Source organism: Piliocolobus tephrosceles, chromosome 14 (assembly GCF_002776525.5).
Source record: "Piliocolobus tephrosceles isolate RC106 chromosome 14, ASM277652v3, whole genome shotgun sequence".
NCBI classification, from domain to species: Eukaryota; Metazoa; Chordata; class Mammalia; order Primates; family Cercopithecidae; genus Piliocolobus; species Piliocolobus tephrosceles.
In genome coordinates, this window is record NC_045447.1 from 99953982 (window position 1) to 99980880 (window position 26899).

The 26899-nt window shown below is 43.4% G+C and overlaps 1 protein-coding gene and 1 long non-coding RNA gene across 8 annotated transcripts; one reads left to right on the forward strand and one right to left on the reverse strand.

The window, feature by feature from the left end:
* Positions 1 to 6842: 6842 nt before the first annotated feature.
* ISCA1 (iron-sulfur cluster assembly 1) lies at positions 6843 to 21979 on the reverse strand. Of its 7 annotated transcripts, none has more exons than XM_023229559.1 (6): positions 21601 to 21979; positions 13319 to 13372; positions 11172 to 11277; positions 10386 to 10444; positions 7188 to 7268; positions 6856 to 7094 (listed from the first exon to the last, which is right to left on the reverse strand). In XM_023229559.1, the coding sequence occupies exons 1-5, from the start codon at positions 21820 to 21822 to the stop codon at positions 7233 to 7235; spliced, it is 477 nt and encodes a 158-aa protein (XP_023085327.1). In that variant the 5' UTR covers positions 21823 to 21979; the 3' UTR covers positions 6856 to 7094; positions 7188 to 7232. The 7 variants fall into 7 exon arrangements, with proteins under 7 accessions (XP_023085322.1, XP_023085328.1, XP_023085325.1 ...); XM_023229558.1 differs by having other exon boundaries at positions 6856 to 7111; XM_023229554.1 differs by lacking the exon at positions 10386 to 10444 and having other exon boundaries at positions 6843 to 7094.
* LOC111554181 lies at positions 21421 to 26891 on the forward strand. Its single transcript, XR_004228438.1, has 3 exons — positions 21421 to 21997; positions 22831 to 22903; positions 26177 to 26891. It is a non-coding gene; the product is annotated as an uncharacterized LOC111554181 (long non-coding RNA).
* Positions 26892 to 26899: the final 8 nt, after the last annotated feature.

A 26899-nucleotide genomic window follows, 5' to 3' on the forward strand; every position in this document is an offset into this window, starting at 1 on the left:
TCTATGAGATGCCACAATGTGCAATTACATATATCCACTTTTATAGTATCATACAGAGCAGTGTTGTTGTCATCGTTTTTCTCACTCTATCACACCAGCTGGAGTGCAGTGGCGTGACCACTGGTCACTGCAGCCTCAACCTCCTGGGCTCGGGTGATCCTCCCACTCAGCCTCCCAAGTGGCAGAGGAAAGAGAAAGGACACTGGGTGTGAGGGAGGGGTGCAAAGTCAGGACCAAGCATCCATGGGAACACGGAGAGGATGAAGGCACAGAGGCTGGGGAGACAGGGCAGGGCTGACAGTGTTGAAGGCTGGAAGGGATGAGGGAGTCTGCAGGCTCGGCACGATCAACTGGGTTCCAGCTTCTGTGACCTGCCTGGAGGAAGATAAAACAGGCTCCTCATCCTTATTGGTAAAGATAAACCCAAACCCCATCTCACCTCTCAGCTCTGGTCTTCCCACCCTGGTCACTGCCCACCTCACTCCACGCCTCCTTGCCAAGCCTAGGCTGGCTTAGCTTTCGCTGCTCTGTGGTCTCACAGTGCCCTGTGGCTATGGCTGTAGCTGCAATTACCACTTGTCTTACAGTTGTCTCTTCACCTGGTCATATCTGTCTTGTCTCCGCACTCCCAGGGCAGGGGCTGAGTCTCATTCCTCCGGCAGCCCCAAGGCCCAGCCCCACTCCTAGCATGTGTCATTGCTTCGTGTTGAGTAAGTGACTGTCCATTGTGACATGTGGACATCCTCAAGGTCACATAAACAGCTATATGACACTAAGCGATGGGGAATTCGCTTGCTGCTTGGTGGGGAATGGGAGAATAATAGGTGGGAAGGTGGTGGAGGACGATGGAAAGGCAGTTTTAAAGAGTGAACATTGAGTAGCTGAATTGTGAATGCAATTTCTTTTTTTTTTTCTGCCTCAGTCTGTGGCTGGGACCCCAGGCGCACGCCTCCACGCCTGGTTAATTTATGTATTTTTCTGTAGAGATGGGGTTTCCCCATGTTGCCCAGGCTGGTGTGAATATCATTTCTTTTCTTTTTTTTGAAATGGAGTCTTGCTCTGTCGCCCAGGCTGGAGTGCAGTGGCGCGAGCTTGGCTCACTGCAAGCTCCGCCTCCCGGGTTCACGCCATTCTCCTGCCTCAGCCTCCCGAGTAGCTGGGACTACAGGCGCCATGAATATAATTTCTAATCAGTCAAGTTTTTCCTTCTATAGACATGGGCAAAGTGCAAGTAAGAAATTGAGGGAGATAATAGGAGGTAGAGCTATGCTCTTTGCACCTGGCCAGCTATGGGGAGAAGTGGACTGGGGGCTGCTTGGCCGTGCAAATTCTCTTCCTGAGCCATGCAGCTGTGCTCCAGACTCCGTCCCCACCCCTGGGAGGTCCTTGTGGCAATCACTGAAAATTTTCCTGAAACAGCCATTTCCCGAGAATGCAATCTACTGGGTATTTAGTCTAATTGAGTTAACAACTTGTGAACACTGGCAACATATCCATAACATGAAACTTACCACGTTAACACATTTTAGGTACACAATTCTGTGACATTCAGTACATTCACATTGTTGTACCACGGGCACCGCCTTCCATCTCCAGAGCTTTTTGGTCTTTTCCAACTGAATCTGTGTCCATGAACTATAATTTCTCACCCCCTGTCCCCAGTCAATGGACACCTGGGTTGTTCCTACCTTTTGGCTATTGTGAATAATGATGTTATGAACATGGATGTACAAGAAAGTTAATAATTTTAAGCAGAATTTAAGAAATACAGAAGATTCTTCCAATGAGAAAATATTTCGAAAGCCTGCCGTTCAAAGGTGGTCTGCAGAGCAACGGCACTGGCTTCAATTGGGCCATCGCTACCGATGCAGAATCTCAGGCTCTGCCCTGGACCTTTGTTATAGAATCTGCTTTTTTTTTTTTTTTTTTTTTTCCCTTGAGACAGAGTTTTGCTCTGTCACCCAGGCTGGAGTACAGTGGCGCCATCTCGGCTCACTGCAACCTCCCCACCTCCCGGGTTCAACTGATTCTCCTGCCTCAGCTTCCTGAGTAGCTGGGACCACAGGCGCCCACCATCATGCCTGGCTAATTTTTGTGCATTTTTCATAGAAACAGGGTTTTGCCATGTTGGCCAAGCTGGTCTCGAACTCCTGACCTCAAGCAATCCACCCGCCTCAGCCTCCCAAAGTGCTGCATTACAAGCGTGAGCTACCTACTGCTCCCGGCCAAGAATCTGCTTTTTAACAAGACCCCCGGGTGACTTACTTGGCACCTTAAAGTTTGAGGACTGCTTCAAGACATAGAATCCATGGAGAACAATAAACGAGTACTTTATTTTTTTATTCTATTTTTTTGAGACAGGGTCTCGCTCTGTCATCCAGGCTGGAGTGCAGTAGCACAATTTTGGCTCACTGCAACCTCTGCCTCCTGGGCTCAAGTGATCCTCCCACCTCGGCCTCCCGAGTAGCTGGGACTACAGGCATGTACCACCACAGCCGGCTAATTTTTTTATTTTTTGTAGAGACGGGGTTTTGCCACGTTGCCAGGCTGGTCTTGAACTCCTGGGCTCAGGCCATCTGCCCACTTTTGCCTCCCAAAGTGCTGGGATTACAGGTGTGAGCCAACGCACCTGGCCCAATAAATGGGCACTTCATAACGAAAAGTTTGGGAATCACTAGCTAGTGGAAGTGAAAGCAGTAACCCACCAAGGCTGTCGAAGTAGGCTAGTTTTAAGCTCAGTACCACTGGTACAGAGCCCTTGTCCCACTAAAGGTGGGCGTGAAATGAAGCCTTCCCTGAACACTGCACAGCAGCGAGGGAGGAAGTGCGCCCACAGTGACCACACGGCTCTGTATTTCAATAGAGGCTGAGGCTAGGGTGCACCTCCCTCTCTCCTACCTCTCTTGTCTGATGAGACCCACCCGGGTCCAGGAGACCGAGTTCCTACTGGGGAATGAGCTTTTCAAAACAGCTCCTTGATTAAGGCAGGTTTGTCTAAGTTAATCAGCCACTAAGAGAATGACATTTCTCTGTATGGTTGTATTTGCAATTAATTTATGGTTCTTTTCAAAGAAGTTACTGTGGTCATTTGAGGGAAATACGGCAAATTTCCCCCAGATTTGAATATGGGACAATAATTCCCTAACTGTGTTGAAAGTCTTTCCCTAAGCTCTTGCTTTGATAGCCCATTAGCATACTATCCCTTTTGGCACAAGAAAATGGCTAAAAGGGACGAGAACTACAACGTAAGAAATGTCTACTCTTAGCAGGATGCCATTTATGTGTAGTTAGCTCATCACATCCCCCTCAGTTCTGAGACTGTTCTACAGAAGGTTACATGGCTACAAAATGACAGGAACCACGATTCAAATCCAGGCCCATCTCACCCCAAACCTACACCTTTCCAGGCCAGCCTCCCAGCCTGCACTGAGCTCAGGTGAGCTGTATTTGGGTTTATTCTGGGTTGATGTTGCCTCTGGCCCATGTCCTGTCTGCTCTAAGGCTGAAATGAGACACTGATGTTGCTTACAGCTCAGCTTAACACAGGCTTTTCCATTTCCTGATTTCTCAGGTATCAAAACATGACAAGAAAGGCCTTTTTTTTTTTTTTTTTTGGCATTTCCTGCTGAGTGAAACCTAGGAAATACCAGAAATCTTAGGGACATCTGATCTTGTAGGGATTGTTCCCAACCGTTTCCTGTTTGAGAAATAACATCATTCTGGTGGGTCCATTGACAGAGGGCTGGGAGGAGCCCTGCAACAATGGATCACAGCAGGCCTCTGTCCTGATAGCCTGATCCATTCAATTTAGCATCCTGATGTGGAAGAGTGGGCTTGTAACTGATCATGAAAAGCCTGAGATCTGCTGCTATGCGACAGATCTGCTGGCCTACCCATCACCCAGGGGCACTGCCAAATGGCCTAACACAACGACCAGTGTTTGTGAGCAGAGTGTGGACGAATGTGGTGCAACACACAGAACCTTCCTGGTGAGGGCTCAGGCTTGCATGACATGGTATGACACGGCCGTAGGATGGAGCCATTTTGCAAAAATAATTCTGACCTGCCCGATGCTAAATGAACATTAAAGCAGCAATTGCATTCCTGTCTCCAAGAACCTTTCAATATTATACAAGAGACAAGGACCAAAACCAAGGAACAGTACAAGTACTGCCTGTACAAATAGAAATGAGTCACAAAACACTGGCTGATGAGGTTGGGCTACGCATAGAGAACAGTACCATCCTTTCTGCCTCCTAAGCCTTCCTCACATGGGTCCCTGCTCAGGTCCTATTATAGCAGGCTTTGCAGTAGCTTCCTCCTGTCCTCATCAGCCAGCCTAGTCCAGGCCACGGTGACACTTCTAAATGCAATTTTCTAATGAGTGGCCCTAAACACTTTCAGTGGCCCCAAGGCCTACAGAACTTGCAGAAAGCCCAAATGCCCCAGGCGTCTACCTCACCCTTCAGCCTTCATGCTCCTCTCCGGGCCTCATTCTCCTGAGTGCTTCACTTCCCTGTGTTTTTAATTTTACTATTATTATTTTTATAAGTTCTAGGGTACATGTGCACAACATGCAGGTTTGTTACATATGTATACATGTGCCGTGTTGGTGTGCTGCACCCATTAACTCGTCATTTACATTAGGTATTTCTCCTAATGCTATCCCTCTCCCCCTCCCCCTCCCCACGACAGGACCTGGTGTGTGATGTTCCCTTCCCTGTGTCCAAGTGTTCTCATTGTTTAGTTCCCACCTATGAGGGAGACCATGCCCTCTGTGTTTTCAACCCTCTTTAGTACCATTCACTGTCTTTCCTCTTCCCCAAATCTCTCAACTAGGTGCAGGGGCCATAACCTGTAGGATACCTTTTTAGAAGCGCACTCTGTTAGTTCCATCAGGACATGCAGTATGGCCTAACAGCCAGGAGCACAGCATCTGGAGTCACAGGCACGGGGCGCCATTCTGACTCGGCCACTTCGTGTTACCTTAGCTATTTTATTTAAGCTGGGTTTTGGTTTATCTACGAAAAAGACAGTAGTCAGACCTGCGTTCTCAGATCGCTGAGATGATGATGTGTATTAGAACACTTCCAGGCACGCAGTGAGGAAGCAATCACCGCCAGCTGCTCACAACACTTACCATGGCCATCCATGCTCTCCGTTGGTGTTTCATTTGCCGGCTTAAAGCTCTCTGAGTTTGGGACTGTCTAATGAGCTGCGAAACCTCAGGGCTAACAGAGTCAGTGCTCACTACTGTGCCTGAGTGAACAGTTGAGAACCTTCTTGGAGGAGGTTCCTATAAAAAGCTCAGATGCCAGAGGGAAAAGCGCTTCAGGTAGCGATAATGCTCTCGTCCTGAGGACACGAGGAAGCCGCCCGGGGAGGCGGATGACCTCACAGGGGGAGGACAAGGAGGAAAGCCTGGCTAGCAAAGCCAGGGAGAGGAGAGCCACCTGAGATGGTCTCTCCAGGGCTGTGTGGAGAATCGGCAGCTCGGACTCTGGAAGAAACAGTGTTAGGCAGAGAAGACGCCTGGTGACAGGCAGTCTCGGCAAAAAGGACAGTCATTTTTTTTATTGGCTTTAGCAGCTGCTGTCCCAAACCCTCTCCCCTCAACAAGGCAATTTTATGATCACAAAGAGGCCACATTTTCTTTAATTGACAACTCAATGTCTACATACATACAGTATTGCACGAATTATGAGTGGATCAACAATTATATTATCGATACAAACTCATGAGCATTTACATAAAACTACCGCTCTAGGTTTATGTGTTTTGTGCCAGCTACTTTAGTGAATAAAAGAAACAAAGGAACTCAGCTTTGAATTCATGAGAATCAGCTTTCAAAAAAAGCATATATATCATCTCATAGAATACTTAATATGTCAAACCCAGGAAAATCAGTAACTAAGTGACAAAAGGAACACTTTTCAAGAAAAGTAGGTGATAAAAATGTTGGGCTAAAATACTAAGAACTTAAGCAACTGGACGGAGGAACCAGAAAGTGTATGCACACTGGGAATTTTAACAAAGGATCCCCATGTTCTCCTGCACAGTGAGGACCACATTCCAAAAGCATAACTCTGGGTTGCTACAATGTCTCTGCTACAATCCAGTTTCAAAGGTGAAAGAAACAAGATGGTAATTCACATAAAAAGGTTTTAAAATTCTTCCCACTCAAAATAAAATAAAAATAATATAATCTCTATCAAATTATAAAGAAATTCTATCAAAATGTTGACCACATAGAGAAGTCAGACCATTTGCCTTCACTGACTGCCTCAGAGGACAGAGCATGTGTCACCTACAAGGAAGGGGGTGGGGGGTAGAGTCCCTACTCTCCCCCGGCCTGTGGAATCGGGGTGGACAGGAGCCCTTTGGCTTCTCTGGGGTTTTGCTTCCTCACATAGGGAATTGAGGGAGGTGGGCTAGATGGCTTTAAGAGACTCCTCAACTAAAAGAATCAAAGTCAGCTTGAGATCCCCTCTCTGAACAGACATATAGGGTGGCAAAAGAAATGGATTAAAAAACAAATGGATGGCGTCTTTCTTACCTTTTGATACCATCACTCAGAACTAATCTGTACTATAGTTGAAGAAAATCTTTGCCTGGTACTATTAAAGGGTATGCAATGAGGCATCTGACAATGAAATTTTTCATAAAAGTGTATAAAAAGGCTATGTTAAGTTTGGGTGGGAAAAACAATGCACTACCATGGTACTACCAGCAGTCAGGATGTCCTGTCTCGGATTTTTGGAGTCGCCGATCTGGTTGGGAGAAATGTTGAGGGATGTTCAAGCCATTCAAAAGCGATCTAAGGAGTGCACACAGTTCAGGAAATGGATAGACAGGTGCCCAGGAAGGCAACTTTAATGAAGCTGGTTCTAAAACAAAGGATGCAAGAGACCTACATGATCCAGAGAGCGTGATGGCTTCTCACTTTCTGTCCCCTACAGAGAATACAAATATCATTTCTTCTGGAATCCAACACACTGGCTTCATTTTCAAGATGTATCACTTTATTTTCCAGCATGTGACAGTCACATGATTTCTGCAGTGAGCAGCAAGGCTTCCATGAGCTTTCCTGGAACCTACGGCCAGAAGAGTCCTGAGATTTCAAATATTAAAGCTTTCTCCACAGCCACAAGTCCCTTTGATGTTTGGGTTATTGAACACAAACTCACTGGATAATTTGTCTTCAACATAGTCCATTTCTGTTCCTAAAAGTGTTAGCTGTGCTTTCTTTTCGATGAATACTCTGACTCCTTGGGGAAAAGAAAGCATGTGTCATATAAAGCCAGGAGCCTTATGGAACTCGCTGATTCAAAGCACAAGTGAACTTTAAATAGTGACTATCGACAAAAGTCAAACAGGAAGCTTTGAACATTTTAAATTATTTCCTTAAGGAATTAAGCATTCAGTTTCCTGTCTGCCCTTTCTTTCCCACACACGAATTTATGTCACAAACAATCACAATAGGGGAGAATTTTATGAAAGTATCCCATGACAATTTTACGCAAAATGAGAATTTACCTTTCACTATACTTCACTCATTTTTCCAGTTTGCAACGTGAAGAAAATGTATATTCTCAGTGAGTTTTATGAAACGAAAAAAAATTTATGAAAATTCTGTAATAACATCTATACACTAGATACACAGATTTAAGCTTAAAGATATACAAAGGACTGCGATACAATGGGGCTATTTTAGTAAGATCAATCAGTACAACAATAGTTTTTTCTGGTTATGGGATGGAAAACAGGTACTATTCCCTAGTAATTACACAGGTAGAGGTCAGCATCTTTGTAAACACAATCTTTTTTTTTGACACAGAGTCTCGCTCTGTCACCCCGGCTGGAGTGCAGTAGCATGATCATGGCTCACCACAAGCTCCGCCTCCAAGGCTCAAGTGATCCTCCCACAGGATTACAGGCACACACCACCAGGACCAGCTAATTTTTGTATTTTTTGAGAGTCAGAGTTTCACCATGTGGCTCAAGCTGGTCTTGCATTCCTGGGCTCAAATAATCCTCCCACCTTGGCCTCCCAAAGTGCTGGGATTACAGGTGTGAGTCACAGTGCCCAGCCAACAAATACAATCAGTTTAAGAAAGCTTTCTAGTCTGGGAAACATGGCAAAACCCCATCTCCACTAAAAATACAAAAATTAGCTGGGCACGGTGGTGGGTGCCCGTAGTCTCAGCTACTCGGGAGGCTGAGGTGGGAGGATTGCTTGAGCCGGGGAGACAGAGGCTACAGTGAGCCATAATTGTGCCACTGCACTCCAGCCTGGGTAAGAGAGCAAGACTCTGTCTCAAAAAACAAACAAAAAAACAAAACAAAACAAAAAATTTTCTTCCTTATAAGAAATTGAGCCATTAGCTAAATATAAACAATATGTAATTAAGTCACCTCTTCTTTAAGATGAGAATCTTAAGGTTTATAATGTGTTATAATTTTCAAAATAATATATTTTTAAAAGGTCTTTATTGATTAGTAACTTTAGTTTAATAAGAAAGCGCACTTAGGAATCTAGGCTTATTCTCCCATGGAGGTAAGAACTGCAAGCTAAGTGCACACTTCCAATGACAAGATAAATTATTTATTTTAGATAGGTTTTAACAGATTAGAGGATGGAAGAAGGGGGCAGTGGTAAATATAATTAAATAATTTTAATTATAAATTAAATTTAATTATAATTAAATAGTTTTTAATAAAAATTGGAAATACAGGATTCCTCAAAAACATGAGTTGATAATACAGCTCCACTAAAAATACAAAAATGAACCAGGCATGGTGGTGGGCGCCACAATCCCAGCTACTTGGGAGGCTGAGGTGGGAGGATCGCTTGAACCCGGGAGGCGGAGGTTGCAGCAGCAAGCCGAGATCACACCACTGCACTCCAGCCTGGGCAAGAGAGCGAGACTTTGTCTCAAAAAAAAAAAAAAAAAAAAAAAAAAGGATTATAATGGAGCTGAAAATTCCTACTGCCTAGCAATGCTGTAGCCACCATAATATCACAAGACAACCCATTACTCAGGTGTTTGTGGTGATGCTGGTGTAAACAAACCTGCACTACCAGTCGTATAAAAGTCTAAGCATGTTCAATTATGTATACTGCATAATACTTGATAATGATAATAAATGCTTATGTTACTGCTTTATGTATTTACTATACTATACTTTTAATTGTTATTTTAGAGTGTACTTCTACTTAGAAAAAAAAGTTAACTGTGAAACAGCCTAAGGAAGGTTCTTCAGGAGGTATCCAGAAGAAGGCATCGTTATCAGAGAAGATGACAACTCCATGAGTGTTACTGCTCCTGATGGCAATGGGACGAGAGGACGAGGTGGAAGACAGGGATACTGATGACCCTGACCCTGTGGAGGCCTAAGCTAATACGCATGTTTGTGTCTTAGTTTTTAATTAAAATGTTTATAAAATTAAGAAAAAAAAAAAAAAAAGAAAAAATTAAAAATAGGGAAAAGCTTACAGAATAAGGACATAAAAAATTTTTGTACACTTGTACAATGTATGTTTCAAGTTAATGTTATTACAAAAGAGTCAAAAAGTTAAAAAAAAATCGCAAAGCTTACAAAGTAAAAAAGTTTCAGTAAACTAAGGTTAATTTATTACTGAAGACTAAATGTACAAGGTTTATAAGGTCTATAGTACTACAAAGTAATGTCCTAGGCTTCACATTCACTGACCACTCCCCTCCTCACTCACTGGCTCACACAGACAACTTCCAGTCCTGCAAGCTGCATGCATGGTAAGTGCCACATACAGGTGTACCGTGTTTTATTTTCTTCTCCTTCTTCATTTTTTTTTTTTTTTAAGAGACAGAGGTCTTGCTATGTTGCCCAGGATGAAGGGCAGTGGCTATTCACAGGTATGAACAAAGTACACTACAATCTCTCTTTTTTTTTTTTTTGAGATGGAGTCTCGCCTTGTCACCCAGGCTGGAGTGCAACGGCACGGTCTCGGCTCACTGCAACTTCTGCCTCCCAGAGTTCAAGCGATTCCTCTGTCTCAGCCTCCCAGTAGCTGGGACTACAGGTGTGCGCCACCACACTGGCTAATTTTTTGTATTTTCATTAGAGACGGGGTTTCACCATGTTGGCCAGGCTGGTTGTGAACTCCTGACCTCGTGATCCATCCACCTTGGCCTCCCAAAGTGCTGGGATTACAGGGGTGAGCCACCACGCCTGGCCAGTACACTACAATCTTGAACTCCTGTGCTCAAGGAATCCTCTTGCCTCAATCTCCTGAGTAGCTGGGACAACAGGCTTGTGTTAACACACCCGACCACATTTGATCTTTTACAGTGAAATTTTACTACACTTTTTCTTTGTTTAGGTATGTTTACACAAATACTTACCATTGTGTTAGAACTGTGCACAGTATTCAGGACAGTCACATGCAGTACAGGTTTGAAGCCTAGGAGCAATAGGTTATATCATCTAGCTGAGGCATGTGGTAGGCTCTGCCATCTGGGTTTGTGTAAGTACACCCCAGGGTATTTGTCTAATGTCACATTTCTCCCAATGTATCTCCAATGTTAAGTGATGTGTGACTGTATCTGCATTATACTTACTGCCTGCGCATCCCAAATCCAAAAAGCTCCCATGAGCAGTTCCTCTGAGTGTCATGCTGGCACCCACTTTGAAAGTTTTGAATTTGGGAGTGTTTCAGATTTCAGATGTTTGGGTTGGAATGCCCAACTTGTACTTATTTGACACAGATATAAAACTGCTGCTTACACAGAAACTCTTGGCTCACTGTGAGGTTTAAGGTTGGTTCCCTTTTGGACATAACAATGATCTTTCATAGTTAAAACAAGCTTATAGAATAATTTACCAATTAGTTACTAAGAGCACAGTCTCTGGAAAGAACTTTACTAGGCCACTTACTATGACCTTAAACTATTTAACCCCTCTGTGCCTCAGTTTCTTCATCAGAAAAACAGGGATAATATGGCACCACCCTCATTCAGCGTTGTGTATACATCAGTTAATACATGAAATTCCATCAAACAACGCCTACACACACCGTGAGCATTATTTACATAATTCCTGCTACTATCCTTATTTTTTACTTTGTGCTGTGCAAGGCTAACAATTTTAGGCAAAACAACGTGGCCAGAAAATGTTGGTTAAAAACTCACCATCTTGAATAACTTCTTCATCAGAATCTCCTTTTGTCTTTGTATATTCTAGAGTATAAGAAAGGCCATTACAGCCCCTGGTTCGGACACCAACTTTTACACCTACCTGAAAAAGAAGTGAAAACATAAACTTAGTTTTAAAGTAGTACAGATTAAACAATTATACTAATAAAGTGACAGTAGCCTCCCCACACCAAAATGGACTTTCTTTTACTTTTCGTAGCACAGGGTCTCACTATGCAGCCCAGGCTTGTCTTGAACTCCTGGACTCAAACAACGCTTCCACCTCGGCCTGTCAAAGCATTGGGATTACAAGGCAGGAGCCACCCTGTCCAGCCTGGGACTTTATCTAAAATGTTTTTGCTCTACCTTGTTCTGTGAGATATACTCTGAAATGTTTCCTTATGGTTAGGATTCACCAGGGTTCACAGTCCATCACCTGGCAATCCTCTCTCTAAATGGGATCTGAATTCTAGTGCAGACTTGTGTAGTCTCAAATACCAGAAAGCAAAAGACTGCAGTCAATACAGACAAAAGAAGTTTAAAAAAGTGACCAAACAGCACTTTAAAAATATCGATGTTTACATTAATGCAATATTCGAACAATATCTACCTGAGTTCTCAGTCTTAGGGCTGATCTGCTTTTTCATTTAAATAGTCATCCCTCAGTATGTGTTGAAAATTGGTTCCAGGACTACCTGAGTATACAAAAATCTGCAGACACTCAAGTCCCTTATGCAAATGGCACAGTATTTGTATATAACTTATACACATCTTCCCATGTCCTTTAAATAACTTCTGGATGACTTGAATACCTAATAATGTAATGCTACATAAATAGTTGTTATACTGTATTGTTTGGAGAATAAAAGTCTGTACATGTTTAATACAGATGCAACCTTCTATTTTTTTCCCAAATATTTTTGACCTGTGGTTGACTGAATCCATGTATGCCGAACCCACAGATACGGAGAGGTGACTGTATACAGTAAAAGTATTGTAAGTACTATTTCACCAGCAGTTCCTGATTCTGCAAAGCTAAATTCTTGTTTCATTAGGCCAATTTGTACTCTAGTCATTGGTCTATCCAAATTGAATCAGAACACTGATATCCTCTGAAATTTAATAATTTTAAAAGGCAGGTTTGAGAACTTCCATTACATTCTAACGTAGGTTAACAACAGAAACCAGATATCAATCCACAGTCTAATTATTAAATATTGATAGTCCATTACTTGAAATGATTGACAGCATTCCATCGGCAACTAACAATGTACAATTCAGATGATACACACACTCTTAGCTCAACAATTTTATATATAGGAATGGATCCTATGTAGGTGAACTAAGCCATGCTTACAGGTCTAGAACAATGAGCCTGACACACTGCAGCCACTAAATAGTTGCTGAACGGTGTTTGTGGCAGCACTGAATGAAAACGACCCTTTAACATGGGGACTGGTTAAAGAAATCGAACTTGTTCAATAGAATATACTCTACATGCAGCCAAGAAAGGGAGGCAGATCATTACATAATGATATGGAAATATCTTCAAGCCACATTATTAAGGGTAAAAAGCAAAGTGTAATGAAAACATTTATGGTAGGAAGAGACACATACAAGAATAACAAGCCCAGTCTAGGCCAGTGGTTGCCCTCAGGGAGACATTTTTGGTTGTGACAACCAAAGCTTTGTAGAATCAGGAACTGCTGGTGAAATGGTACTCACAATACTTCTACTCTATACAGTCACCTTTCCGTATTGGTGGGTTCCACATATGTGGATTCTTTGTTGTGGCAAAGAAGGGTTACTACTGGTATCTAGTGGACAGAGGCCAGAGATGCTGTCAAACATTCTACAATCTGTCCTAAAGTGTCAACTGTGAGGAGGCTGAGAAAATCAGGTCCAGCCACTTCAAATGTATACATTACTCCTGGAAGGACACAAAAGAGGTTGCTTCTTGGAAGAAAGAATGACTTCCTTTTAGTTAAATGCCCTTTTGTATTATTTGAATTTTTAAGAAATCTGAGTATATTTTACCTTTTAAATAAAAACCCCTAAATGAAATAATACTGTATATCACAGGATAAATTTATTTTGAAATACAGCTTCAGGTTTTTACTGAATAATTAACTGGTTTTACTTACATGCTCAGGCTTATCTTTAAGAAGTTGTTTTATCTTGTTTACTGCTGAAGGTGTCTGAAAAAAAGAAAATGATGTTTTTAGCTACAAAACTTGTTCTTCAAAGCCTCTTATTTATCAGTCTTTGTAAGTCTGTCTTTAACAAATTCATGTGATAACTTTAGGTTCCATTCTTCCCAGGTTACCTTATGGACTTTATATAGAAACACATAAACTATATTGAATTCAAAATACCCTCTTTATTTTAAAAAATATCTGCTAGCAACATCCTTTTAATCTTGCTCCTCAGTTCAGGTTGGTTCCCTGTCCTTCTCTCTAAGGTGCTATTCACTCACATCACAAATGCTATTTTTCTGGGCAGCATCTATTTTGTGCACCAACTCTATGCCCAGCAACCAGCATGCTGCCAACGACAAAGAGCCAATGAAGGAATCAAATATCTCACTGGGAATGCCAACCTTCAGGTGTTTTTCCTGTTGATTATTCGTCCTACGCTTTTTTTTTTCTTACTCACAATCCATTTCTAATCCATCAAAATGCATAGCTTGAGGAAACAGTGTTACCAGCATAAAATAACCCAGGGTATGCTTCTTGCACCAGTCCCACCACATGCTGACACAGATTTTTTCCAACGTGGATTAAACCAACATCTCAGGAGATCTAGATGAAGAAAACTAAGCTAGTCAATAACAGAAATAAGAACAAGGAGGAGCTGTTTCCCAGGAGAAATGCTGTTTAACATAGCTCGGGTGGGCGTCAAAATGAGAAAGACATCAGAGTTGGTGTGAACTAGGTCGGCATTACCAACTCCACTTCCTTGGGAAGGAGGCTGTTCTCCAGCATTCCTGGCCCACTTCCTAGCTGGGCCTCCAGGGTAGTCACCCTATGTGGCTTCTCTGACTTCTAGTCCCTTACTGATGAAACAGGGATAAGAGTTTCTCCACCTCAGGATTCTTGCGAGGATTAAATATTTAAACTCATGAAAAGCATTCAGGACAGTCAGGCACAAAAAAGCCAAGTATTATTATGATGATGAGAGTACATCATAATGAAGAGATTACGTGTGTCCCTCCTACTTTATCAGCTCCTCTAGCTGGCAGTGCTCTGCAGGCCCTTCAGTTCTTTGTACTGACATTTTACTGTATAGTAAAGTCGTTGAGACTGCTTCTGAAGTCTCAAAGTCTAGATATTACGACCTAAGACTTGGTAGTAAACTGAGGCCAGGACGGACACCTGGAGGAGCCAGCCCAATGGATGGCCCTAGAGTGTACTCTCCTGCCCTGTCGGGGTGGGCATTCAGTTAGATGAGCATGTTTAAACACAGTATAGACCCAGTTTAGAAGGGCATGAAAGTAATTAAGAATGTGAAGACCAACATGTCTTAAAAATTTAAAATAGAAAACAATGCACTGCACTTAAAGTGAATACTGTTTAGTAAAACTTTTAATTCAATTATTAATATACAGTATCTGTGTATATACATTTCTTATTGCATGTCACTGTAAACAAACAAACAAACAAACCACCGCCAGTAGGTGGCCTCTAAAGGCCTTTTCCCATGGTTCTATCAGAAAAGGAGGCAAGCAGTCCTACAACGCAGGGAGTAGCACGCAGGGGGCGGAAGGAGAAAACGGAAAGAGCAGGATTATGGTTTTGTTTTTGTTTTTTGAGTCACAGAATACCAACTTTAAATAGTTATAAAAATAGTTATTATTTTTAAAAGTGCTCATTACCCTTCTAAATCAGTGGTCCCAAATGTTTTTGGCATCAAGGACTGGTTTCGAGGAAGACAATTTTCCCACGGATAAGGGGAATGGCTTCTGGATGATTCAAGTGCACTACATTTATTGTGCACTTTATTTCTATTATTATATTGTAATATATAATAAAATAATTATACAACTCATCAAAATGTACAATCAGTGGGGGTCCTGGGCTTGTTTTTCTGCAACTAGATGGTCCCATCTAGGGGTGATGGGAGACAGTGACAGATCATCAGGCATTATTCTCATAAGGAGCACACAAACTAGCTTCTCACACCTGCAGTTCACACTAGGGTTGACACTCCTATGAGACTCTAATGCCGCTGATGATCTGACGGGAGGTGGAGCTTGCTTAGGTGGTAATGCTTGGCTGGTCGGCTGCTCTCACCTCCTGCTGTGAGGCCCTGTTCCTAACAGGCCATGGACCAGTACCAGTGTGTACCACAGGGACTGGGGACCCCTGTTCTAAATGATTGTCAATAAAAGCTAGCTTTCTTATCAACCACTTGCAAATTTTCACAATATTTTCCTATGTGCATGCTGAATAAATTAATCATTTACCGTCAAATAAAAATAGCTTTCTGTAAGTTTCTTTCAAAAAGGCAGAGCTTGGCTGGGCGGGGTGGCTCATGCCTATATTCCCAACACTTTGGGAGGCTGAGGTGGAAGGATCACTTGAGGTCAGGAGTTTGAGACCAGCCTGGTCAACATGGTGAAACCCCGTCCCTATTAAAAATACAAAAATTAGCTGAGGATGGTGGCACGTGCCTGTAATCCCAGTTACTCAGGAGGCTGAGGCAAGAGAATCGCTTGAACCCGGGAGGCGGAGGTTGCAGTAAGCTGAGATCCTGCTGCTGCACTCCAGCCTGGGAAACAGAGTGAGACTCTGTCTCCAAAAAACAAAAAACAAAAAGCATAGCCATGGAAAATACCTGCTGGAACTAAAATCTTAAACGTGGTCTTGATTTAATGTGAGTAGATCAAAGGCACAGACGGGCACACCATTGCATGATCTAAACAAAACAAACATGCCTGCTACACTACTCCGTTTACCAGCCCCAAATATATAATTTTTTTTTTTTATCTCCAAGTGGTTTTCTAAATTATCTAATTTGGTTTTACAAAGTCATCTACTTTCTTATTTTCTCAACTTTTAGCAGGAAACACTTAAATACAGTAAATGAAAACAATTCGTGTGGATTGGTCTACTTATCACAAAGTTGCTCATGTTTACATCTTATACTGAAGGGCTCTTTAAGGGAAAAGTAACATTCAACAGGAACCTGTGTGCCTGGGAAGCTGTTGTTACAGGAACTAAACATGTGTCTTAATTTTCCTGTCTCAGACCAAAACCAAACCTACTTCATTGGGAGGGTGTTACTAATGATGGATAACCCAGGTGAGTACTCAACCAAGGGAAAAGGTTCTTACGACTTTCAAAGTGACTGATCTGATTTTCAGAACAAGTGAGAGTCGTTAAACAGGGAACAGCTGGGACTTAAAAAAATTGAGCTATAAAAAGTACTTTTTGTGTGTCTCATTATCAGGGAGAGGCTAAGAATCCTACCCTGCTTTAAGTCTACATACTCTGGCAACTTTGTGCTTAGGGAAAATTCATGAGAGAAACAGCATAAAATCTTCAACTACACAGCATGCTGCAGGGCCTCGCAGAATGCCAGTACCAGTGCACTTCCCAGTACTAAGAAACATGTAATTCTCAAGAAATTTATGTACTATTAATGACTATAGCTTACCTGAGACTTGGCCCATGTTTTAAAATTTAAGAGCTTCCTGAATGCAAATCACAGGAATATGAGTTAAAGTGACAGGTTATCTTTGAGGTAAGATATTTTGGCCAAATTAAAAAACATAAATATTTCCAAGATGTTTCTGCTGTTAAAATTATGGGAAAAGGCACTGTAGATGAATGTTTTATCACTACTTCATAGCAATACAATTTCTAATCCTTGTAGGAGAAACTTTTCATTCTCAATCCTGTATTTCTTTAAGTAACTCCCCAGGCAAATTTCATTTTTTGCTGTTTAAGAAAACAAAATTCAATTAAAACCCAAAGTTAATTCTGTGATTATGCGTTCTAAACATGTGCCAACAACTTACTTTAATTTCATTACAAACATGGCATTTTAATGTCAACATATCAATTTTCTGGGGGAACAAAAGACGGTAAATAAAGAGAGCCAGTGAACAAGTATAGTGTATTTTATTAAACCCATTGTTCAACAGCCACAGCTGGCATTAGAGTGTTGTTTTTCTTTTGTCTTATTTGTGTATGTGTGTATACACACACCCAAAACACATATAATATACAAATATTTTATATATATATGTACACACACACACACACATATATATATATTTGTAGGCCAGGTGTGGTGGCTCATGCCTGTAATGCCAGCACTTTGGGAGACCAAGGTGGGAGGATGGCTTCAGGCCAGGAGTTTGAGACCAGCCTGGGCAACAGAGCAAGACCCTGTCTCTACAATAAATTAAAAAAATTTTTAATTTAAAAAAAATAAAAATTAGCAGGCATGGTGACATGTGCCTGTAGTCCCAGTTACTTGGGAGGCTGAGGTGAAAGGATTGCTTGAGTCCAGGAGTTTGAGGCTGCAGTGAGCCATGACCATGCCACTGCATATGAGCCTGGGTGACAGAGGAAGATCCTGTCTCTAAAAAGAAAAAGGTTTGTAATCACGGCATATATACATAATTTTGCAGCCTCCATTTAAACAATTTAACAATTGTTTTTCATTTCATACATGGTAATAAAAATATATTCACCATTTACTGAACACCTTCTAAGTGTTTAATGGTTTAAATGTATCATCTTTTAATTCCTGCTATTGTGATTTAGGTATTAAAGATTAAATAATTTGCACAGCATAAGTCAAAGAATGAAGAGTTACAACTCTAAAACTTAAAAAAATCATAATTTACAGAGACTACATCCTTCACCAACAGGATCTATTCTCATGTACTTAACCATTCTTTCACTGTTAGACTGCTAGGCTACTTCCAGTGCTTCTTGTGTAGTATTTCCCAAATTGCCTTCGGACAGAAATCTTAGTGCTTGGTCACTGTTCGAAAGGACTCCTGGTTCTAGTTCAGTGAACTAACACACACTTCCTTACTGAGCATTAAGCATTTCCTAGCTTCTCAACTGGACTCCAATAGAAAGTGAAGCCCTAAGGCACCTTCTGTACACAATGAATTCATCAAGAATGATCGTGGCTGTGCATCATCATTCTCTCACAGCATCATCATTCTCTCGCAGCATCATCATTCTCTAACAGCATCATCATTCTCTCACAGAACTTGGTTGAGTTTTAACGCACAGCTGTGACCCACCCCAATCCTACAAATTAGGGTTGCTCTGACTTGTACAATGATGGAAATAAATCTGTCTGCAAGCAGGGCAGCCTTTACTCTTCAATTCTTTAATCACATCTGGCTCCTGCAAGTTCAATTCCACTTGTCAACTTCTAGATATGTAGGGAAATAGGGAAGACGTAGATAATCTGATACTGACACCACTGAACTGTGTTATATTATCAATTACTTTTCCTAGCCTTTTGCTGACATCTGGTAGACTCCACAGACACAGCACTTTTTAAATGTTGCAACATGTCAAATTCCTAATATCAAAATTTATATATCCAGGTAACATGTATCCCTTCTGATCAGTTTTACTGAATTAGGTATACTTTTGTTTGTTCTTATCTGTCTCCACTTATTAGACCCAAGTAACATTTATCTCTTCCGATCAGTTTTACTAAATTACGTATACTTTTGTTTGCTCTTATCTGTCTCCACTCATTAGGCCTTTGACTGCATCAATATTTTTGCACTTGATGATACATGCTGATGTTAAACTATGCACAAAGAGCAATACAGGCCATAGTGTCCTGACTAGGGCACGAATGCTGGAACTAAAATGACTGCAAGCCCACCAACACAGACTGTGCGGAAAACAGCACTGATGTGCCGTCTCTCTGGTACAGCTTCTAAGACCACAGAGAAAAGAGCTTCTAAAGTCAGCCATACTGTAAGTAGGACGACACAGTTCAGACAGTAGTCTCCTGCAAGTTAACCAGAACAGCTGAGTCAGGCAACATGGCAACCCTGTGAACTGAGAACTGCTATGATAACATGTACTGAAGCAGAGGGGAGCAAGTGCGGAGAGAGACCAAAGAGGTGGCAAAGGCTTGGCCTGCGACTGTGTCCCTGTAGGCTGGGAACTGTATAACTCATTCATTTGTCCTGAAACACAGCAGATCTTTCTAAATTACTAGGAATGGAGAGGAAGGACCTGACTCAGAAATCCTGAAGGAAGGGCCGGGCGCCGTGGCTCACGCCTGTGATCCCAGCACTTTGGGAGGTTGAAGTGGGTGGATCATGACGTCAGGAGTCCAAGACCAGGCTGGTCAGGATGGTGAAACCCCATCTCTACTAAAAATACGAAAGAAAGAAAGAAAGAAAAGAAAGAAAAGAAAAGAAAGAAAAGAAAGAAAAGAAAAGAAAAGAAAAGAAAAGAAAAGAAAAAAAAAAAAAAAAATAAATAAATAAATAAATAAGCAAGCCAGGCATGGTGGCGGGCGTCTGTAATCCCAGCTACTAGGGAGGCTGAGGCAGAGAGTTGCTTGAACTCAGGAGGTGGAGGTTGCAGTGAGCCGAGATCACACCATGGCACTCCAGCCTGGGGACCCAGGGAGACACCGTTTCAAAAAAAGGAAAAAAAAAAAAAAAAAAAGAAAAAGAAAAAAAAAAAAGAAATTCTGAAGGAAAAGGTAACATGTCAAATGGTGATGGAGAAAGACATCAGGGCCAGGCATGGTGGCTCACACCTGTAATCCCTGCACACTGGGAGCCTGAGCTGGTGGACTGCTTGTGCCCAGGAGTTCGAGACCAGCCTGGGCAACTCAGGGAGACCCTAGGTGCATGCATGATGGTGCACAGCGGTGGTCCCAGAGACCTGGGAGCCTGAGGTGGGAGGATCGCTTGGACCCAGGAGGTTGAGGCTGTAGTGTGCCATGATTGCACCACTGAACTACAGCCTGGGAGACAGAGTGAGACCCTGTCTCCAAAAAAAAAAAAAAAAAAAAAAAAAATCAGTTAATAGAGTTGCTAGAGTTGCTAAAAAGCAAAAAATAGAAGGCAAAAACTGTTCCTGAACCTTCTGGCTCTTCCTGGATCTACCATTACCAGTGGAAGAATTCTGAATAACTCTTACTGAGATTCAAAGAGACACAAAGAATGGAGTTGTGCCCTCTAGTTCTTAAAACCTTGTTTAATTCTACATCCCATGGTGTATGAAAATTTACTTGCTCCTACAGAAAAGAGGTAATATAGAATGATACGTAATCAGTACACTAGTAGTGCCATATATAATCAGAGTAACATCAAAGGCCTAAAAAATTGATTATAAAAATAAATTCTCTCACCTGATCACAATTTTCTTCTACTTTGCTACAAACTTATTTTCTGGTAATAGGCCCTTTTGGCATTACATGCAAAAGAATCCATGAATCAATTTAAATCGTTTTTTTTTTCCAGTCTCTAAGTCAATGGTTGCATAAAGTCGTCTCCTTAACTAAGAGGGGAGTATATGTAGGAACGTGATCATAAGTTTTTCTTTTGGGGTGAAAATATTTTGGAACTAGATAGAAGTGATGGTTGCACGACACTGTGAATGTCTTAAATGGCACCGAACCCTTTAAAGGGGCTAATTTTATGTTATGGGATTTTCCTTCCACTAAAACCTGCACGGTGCAGCTGGAACACCGAGCTCAGTGAATCCTCTAAGTAATCAATGGTTGTACTCTGGTGCCCTGAGTGTTTGACCTTTCACCCAGAAAACGCTTTAAACTCACTCCGGGAAATCATCTTTTGTCCTAAGAGCCTAGGCTTGCTGGAGGCACAGAGGGAGTTTCAAAGGCCTCAACCACCCAGGACACCGGTAAGTAACGCTTTGCGCGCCGCGGCCGTGACCTCGGCAGCAGCAGGGGGCTTTGTTGCCGCTGGGCTCGCCCTCTGCGAACGCTGTCGCCCTGACACAGCGGTCCTTCGGCAAACCTCGTCCCTCCCCACCCCACGCACCTCCAGGATAGGACTCTGGGCCACCGTTGAGCACCCCCGGCACCGGGCACGTTCAGCCTCAGCTCAACCGGAGGGGCCGAACAGCGCATGCCGGCTGGAGCGTGGAAGCGATCGACCCCCGGGGACGCCCACCCCCGGGCTCCCCTCAGGCCCGCACGCGGTTGCCGCGCGGCCTGCCGGGAAACGTAGTTTCCGGGGGCCAAAGAGCAGCCCCGCCCGGGACTTGTTTATCGTTGCAAAGAAGGGCCGAAGGGGAAGGGGCGGCGAGGCTGTGCTGCAGGTCGGGGCAGCCCCGAGGTCTGACGTGTCCGCGCCCCTGCGGCCCCGCTCCCGGCCGCAGTGACCTCCCCTTGCACGGGGCGGACACGGGCAATGTCACGGGCCCCACCGCGCACCGCGAGCACTCACCAGGGTGAGGGCTGCCCGGGTGGGCTGCAGCTTCCTCTTGCTCACAGCCCGGACAGTTGCCCGGACTAAGGAAGCCGACATCTTCGCCGTCCTGGCGCCCCGCTGCCTCGGGCCGAAGGTCGGCCACCTCAGCCTCTCTCCATGGACACGGCGGGCGGATTGACGCCACAAGCTTCGGCGCACGGCGCTTTCAGGCCTAGCCCCGCCCCCCACGGCCACCATTGGGTGGGCTGAGTGAGTGACGGGCAGGGGGCGGGGCAAGCCGCTCGGGGCGGGGTTTTGCCGCTCAACGCCGGGGTGCTACCAGCTGGATTGCGCACGGTCGCCTGCCGTGGGGTTACTACGCTGCGGGGCGCAGAACCCGGGAGGAATGTCGTCACCGCCGGGGACGGAGTCGGTGTGACGTCGGGGAGCTGGCGGGAGGGAGGGCGGGAGCAGTGACCTCAGATGAGCTGACCCCGGATGCGCCGTAGCTTCGCCACCTGCCCCCGGGCAAGGTGCAGCGTCACCCTCTGCTTAAATACCGTGACAAACATCATCATAGGCGGTGACGCTTAAGGACGCATGTCAGCCCTGCACGGGGAGCTTATGCTCTCAAATGCAGAGTGATCGTTCCGATGCCAGACATCTACATCCATTTTCATTCTTCTTTTGTGGTTCAGCTAGGCAGTTCTTAAGAGCTGGGCGTTACCGCAGAACTGTATAATAAATCACCCCTCACCCTTCTCCCCAGCGTGCTGTACTGCTGGGAATGCTGAAGGGTGGTGACTAATGCAGTTTTCATTCTGGTGCTGAACTGGGAACCCAACCTTACTTGAAGATGTGACTGGACAGCACTGTGAATAGTCACATTTATAGCGAGCAACAATTACTGGATTTAACACGTGTTGTCAGACCTTGTCCTGGCTGCTCAGGGGCTTAATTCTGCTTTGATGCAATATGCCTGAGCACCAGACACTGTGCACAGGCGCGGTACCCGGGCATACACAGGAAGCCAGGTAAAGAGGGGCCAGGGAAGAATGAGATCCTGGCAGGACAGGGTTAGCAGATGAAAAGAGGAGGACATCAAGACAGGTGGCATTTGTCATTGAAGTGCTAGAAGTGAAGGGAAAAGGGCAGGAGGGGGTCTGTGGAGCAGTCCTGGGAGGACAGATTCGCAGTGTTTGGATGTGGAAAGAACTAATAAGTGAAACATTTTTTAAAGCCCAGTTTATCTTTGATCTCCTGCAGGTTCCGAAAGGAGAGTTCAAAATTCCATCAAGTAGTTCTGACTTCCTGCTACAGAAATGCAATCGCATTGACAGTAAGAGGATGCTTTTTTTTTTTTTTTTCCTAAGCCTTATCTGCACATAAAGAAACTGGGGGCCGGGCACGTGGCTCACGCCTGTAATCCCAACACTTTGTGAGGCCGAGGCGGGCAGATCACCTGAGGTCAGGAGTTCGAGACCAGGGTGGCCAACATGGTGAGACCCCCCCCATCTCTGCTAAAAATACAAAAATTAGCCGGGTGTGGTTGTGTACACCTGTCATCCCAGCTACTCAGGAGGCTGAGGCAGGAGAATCGCTTCAACCTGGGAGGCGGAGGTTGCAGTGAGCCGAGATCGTGCCACTGCACTCCATCCTGGGCAACGGAGTGAGACTCTATCTCAAAAAAGAAAGAAAGAGAAAAGAAAGAAAAGGAAGGAAGAGAGAGAGAAAGAGAGAGAGAAGGAAGGAAGGAAAGAAGAAAAGGAAAAAAGAAACGAAACTGGGGGCCAGGCGCGGTGGCTCACACATGTAATCCCAGCACTTTGGGAGACTGAGACGGGCAGATTACTTGAGATCAGGAGTTCGAGACCAGCCTGGCCAACATGGTCAAACCCCGTCTCTACTAAAAATACAAAAATTAGCCTTGCGTGGTTGCGGGCATCTGTAATCCCAGCTACCTGGGAGGCGGAGGTTGCAGTGGGCCGAGATCGTGCCACTGCACCCCAGCCTGGGTGACAGAGCGAGATTGTGTCTTCAAAGAAACTAAAAACGGGATGGGAGGGAGGGAGGGAGGGGCATAGAGAGGTGGTAGTGTGGTGGGTTTGTTTCTTGGCCTTCATCTTTGACTCCCTGGGGGTTTGGGATCACATATCCTCCCTCCTACAGATATTGTGAAGATTAAATGACAGGAGAAGTCCTTAGAGGGGTACAAGGCACACAGCCTCACTCAAATGGTAATTGTTAATGAGTACTTAAAGATGCCATGTATTGTGAAACTACTATAATGGTAGATAGATACTATTATGCGCTTGTCAAAATCCACACAATGTGTACCGCCAAGAGCGAACCCTAAGGTAAACTATGGGCACTGAGAGCTAATGATGTGTCCATGTAGGTTTAAGATGGTAACAAGTGTACCACTGTGCTGCACAGTGACAGTGGGGTACGCGTGGAAACAAGGGATACATGCAGCTCACTTCTTTCTGCTTACCTTTGCTGTGAACCTAAAGCAGCCCTAAAAATAAAATTTAATAAAAATAAAAGATGCCATGTCTTTTTTTTTCAATTACTGACACATTACACAGTTGCGCAGCATTTTACAACATTCAGAAAACCCCATGAGCATATTATATTATCTCATACTAGCCTCACAGCTTTGAGCTGAACAGGGCAGAAGCACGGGCATGGCAGTTTTACAGATGCTGAAACGCAAGGATTTTAGTAGAGAGCATTAGACACTATTGAAAAAATCTAGTCCTCAATTTTCTGATTCAGGATCCTGTGTATGTTTAACAGACTTCTTTCCTCTATTTAATACCCACTATTTAACAAAAACAAACAAAAAAGAAAAACCCTACTATTCAGTTTTTAACTTGGTTAGTTGTTTTGCACATAAGCATTCAGTCACATGATCTACTTGTTAGTTTCTAATATCACTTGAAATTGGCACAAGTCCCTGAAATAAGCTGTTAGAATAAATTTCACGATTATTTAAGCAGTATGTGAGCTTATCTCAGAACAGCAGCTGTCCTGTGGTGTCAAAATGAGGTGGGTGTGGTGTCAAAGGAGTTACAAGCTGTAACCACTTTTAGATTTCCACTAATATGTGACAGAACTTACAATAGTGAACTGTCTCACTCTGCACTTCAGGCATTAGTTTCATAGTTCTAGACATTTAAAAAAGTGTTTTCCTGGTAAGACCTCACTTGATATCACCACTCTATGGAAAGCCAAGTATGCATAAAGTGGAAACCGAACTGCCTGAGATTAGGGGACTGCCACACAGCTGGAAAACGAGGTAGGCCAGGCCTTGTCTAAGTCTAGAGTTCCATTCAGTGGAAAGTCTGTGAAGTTCTTGACTGCTGCTGTCCAAATATGCCTGCTTCCAAAGAAAAAACTACTGAGGGCTTTACAGTTTTACAGGGGTTTGTTAAATTCTGTTTTCAACGTGTGTGTGTATATATTTTTGCCTGTAACACTGGACTCTATTGATGTATCCAGGATCTTTTCCACTCATGAAAGAAAAAAAAAAAAAAAAGCCATTTGTCAAACATATTTCAAGAAGAAAAATACACTGAAGTTATCTAAGAACATTTAAAAACATTTTTGCACACTGCTGATCCTGCACACATTGAGCAAGAGTTTTTGTTGTTGTTGTTTTTTGAGACAGAGTTTTGCTCTGTCACTGACGCTGGAGTGCAGTGGTGCCATCTCGGCTCACTGCAACCTCCACCTCCCAGGTTCAAGTGATTCTTCTGCCTCAGCCTCCCGAGTAGCTGGGATTTCAGGCGCCCACTACCAAGCCCGGCTAATTTTTGTATTTTTAGCAGAGACGGGGTTTTGCCATGTTGGCCAGGCTGGTCTTGAACTCCTGACCTCAAGTGATCTGCCCACCTCAGCCTCCCAAAAAGTGCTGGGATTATAGGCGTTAGCCACTGCACCCAGCTGAGCAAGTTTTAAACACCATAGGTTGGGGCCACTGGACCACTGCTATACTAAAGAGATTTCATATTTTTGTTCCTGAGAGAAGGTGGCAAGGAGAACCTTGGTAATGGGACATTTGTAGAGCTGAAGACAGATAAGCTGGCTGCACCTGAAAGACAGCTAGGCCAATGGACTTAGCAAAGAGCAGATGTTTCAGTATCCCAGCTGGGGCAGCAAGATGGGGCTGTGACCACATCCAAGTAAAGAATCAAGGGCAATCCATTTTGCAGGCCTTCTGGTAAATACTGCTCATTGACCCAGGGATCCACTGTGAGGAACTGAAAATCAAACAAAAGACCCAGTACTTTGGGCAGAAGCTACCATAAGGATCAGATTAAAATGTAGGAAACTTTTAACATCCTTAAAGGTATACAAGAAAACATGGCTCCTGTGAAAAGGAAGAGAATATAAGGAAATTAAGGAAATGAGAGGTAAAGGAAGGTCAGTGAGGTAAATTCCAGAAAATTAGAAGTGCAATAAGAAAACCCATATTAGAAACAGGAAGCACCAGAATGACAGTAAAAATTGAGCCAGTCATGTAGAAATTAAACTTGAAGTTTTGCTAGCATGAAGTCGCTGGATAGATGTATTTCTATACTGAGGTAATTTTCTTTCTGAATTACAGGGATAAATTAAAAAACAGAAGCACCCAGGCAGAAAAACAAAACCTACAAGAGAACAAAAATTAGCCTGGTCTTAGACGTGTCTTCTGCTATAATGCCAGAAAACAACAGAACATCATCAATGGGCTTTTCAAAGAAAAGTGTGACAAGCATTGTAAGCCTAGTCGACTTTCATGCATGAGTTAAAGAGAAGAAACCAGAAGGGGGGCAGCTGAGGACAGTCACGTAGAGCAGCATCAGCCCAGGTTGCGTCATTCATTAGTTTGCGTTCAAAATGAGTAGGGAATGATCACTAATTCTTTCCACCACGGCCTCCAAATTCTGAAGTCTTTCATTTTGATATGATTTGTCTTAGCTGTGACTGTCTTCAAATAATTTTTTAAAAAAGAAGGGCACAGGGATATGCGTCTTCTGAATCTTCAAACATTCGGAATGTTTGCCCAGCAAGCACCCCCTGCGCCTCCCTGCCTACAAATTCCCCGCCCCCCCCACTCCCATCTGTGCCTTTTATAATAACAAATTTATACGTTCCCAGAGCCTGGAACACACTGGATGTTAACACACACCAATGACTGCAAGGGCACAAGTCAAAGGGAACTTTGTGTATACTATTTTAGAGCAGTGTATTTGTCCTTTCTTCTTTTTCGTTAAAATCCTCTTACTATCATTCCCAATGTCCTCACTCCTTGATCTTTTTTTTTTTTTTTTTTCCAGGAAATTTAGGA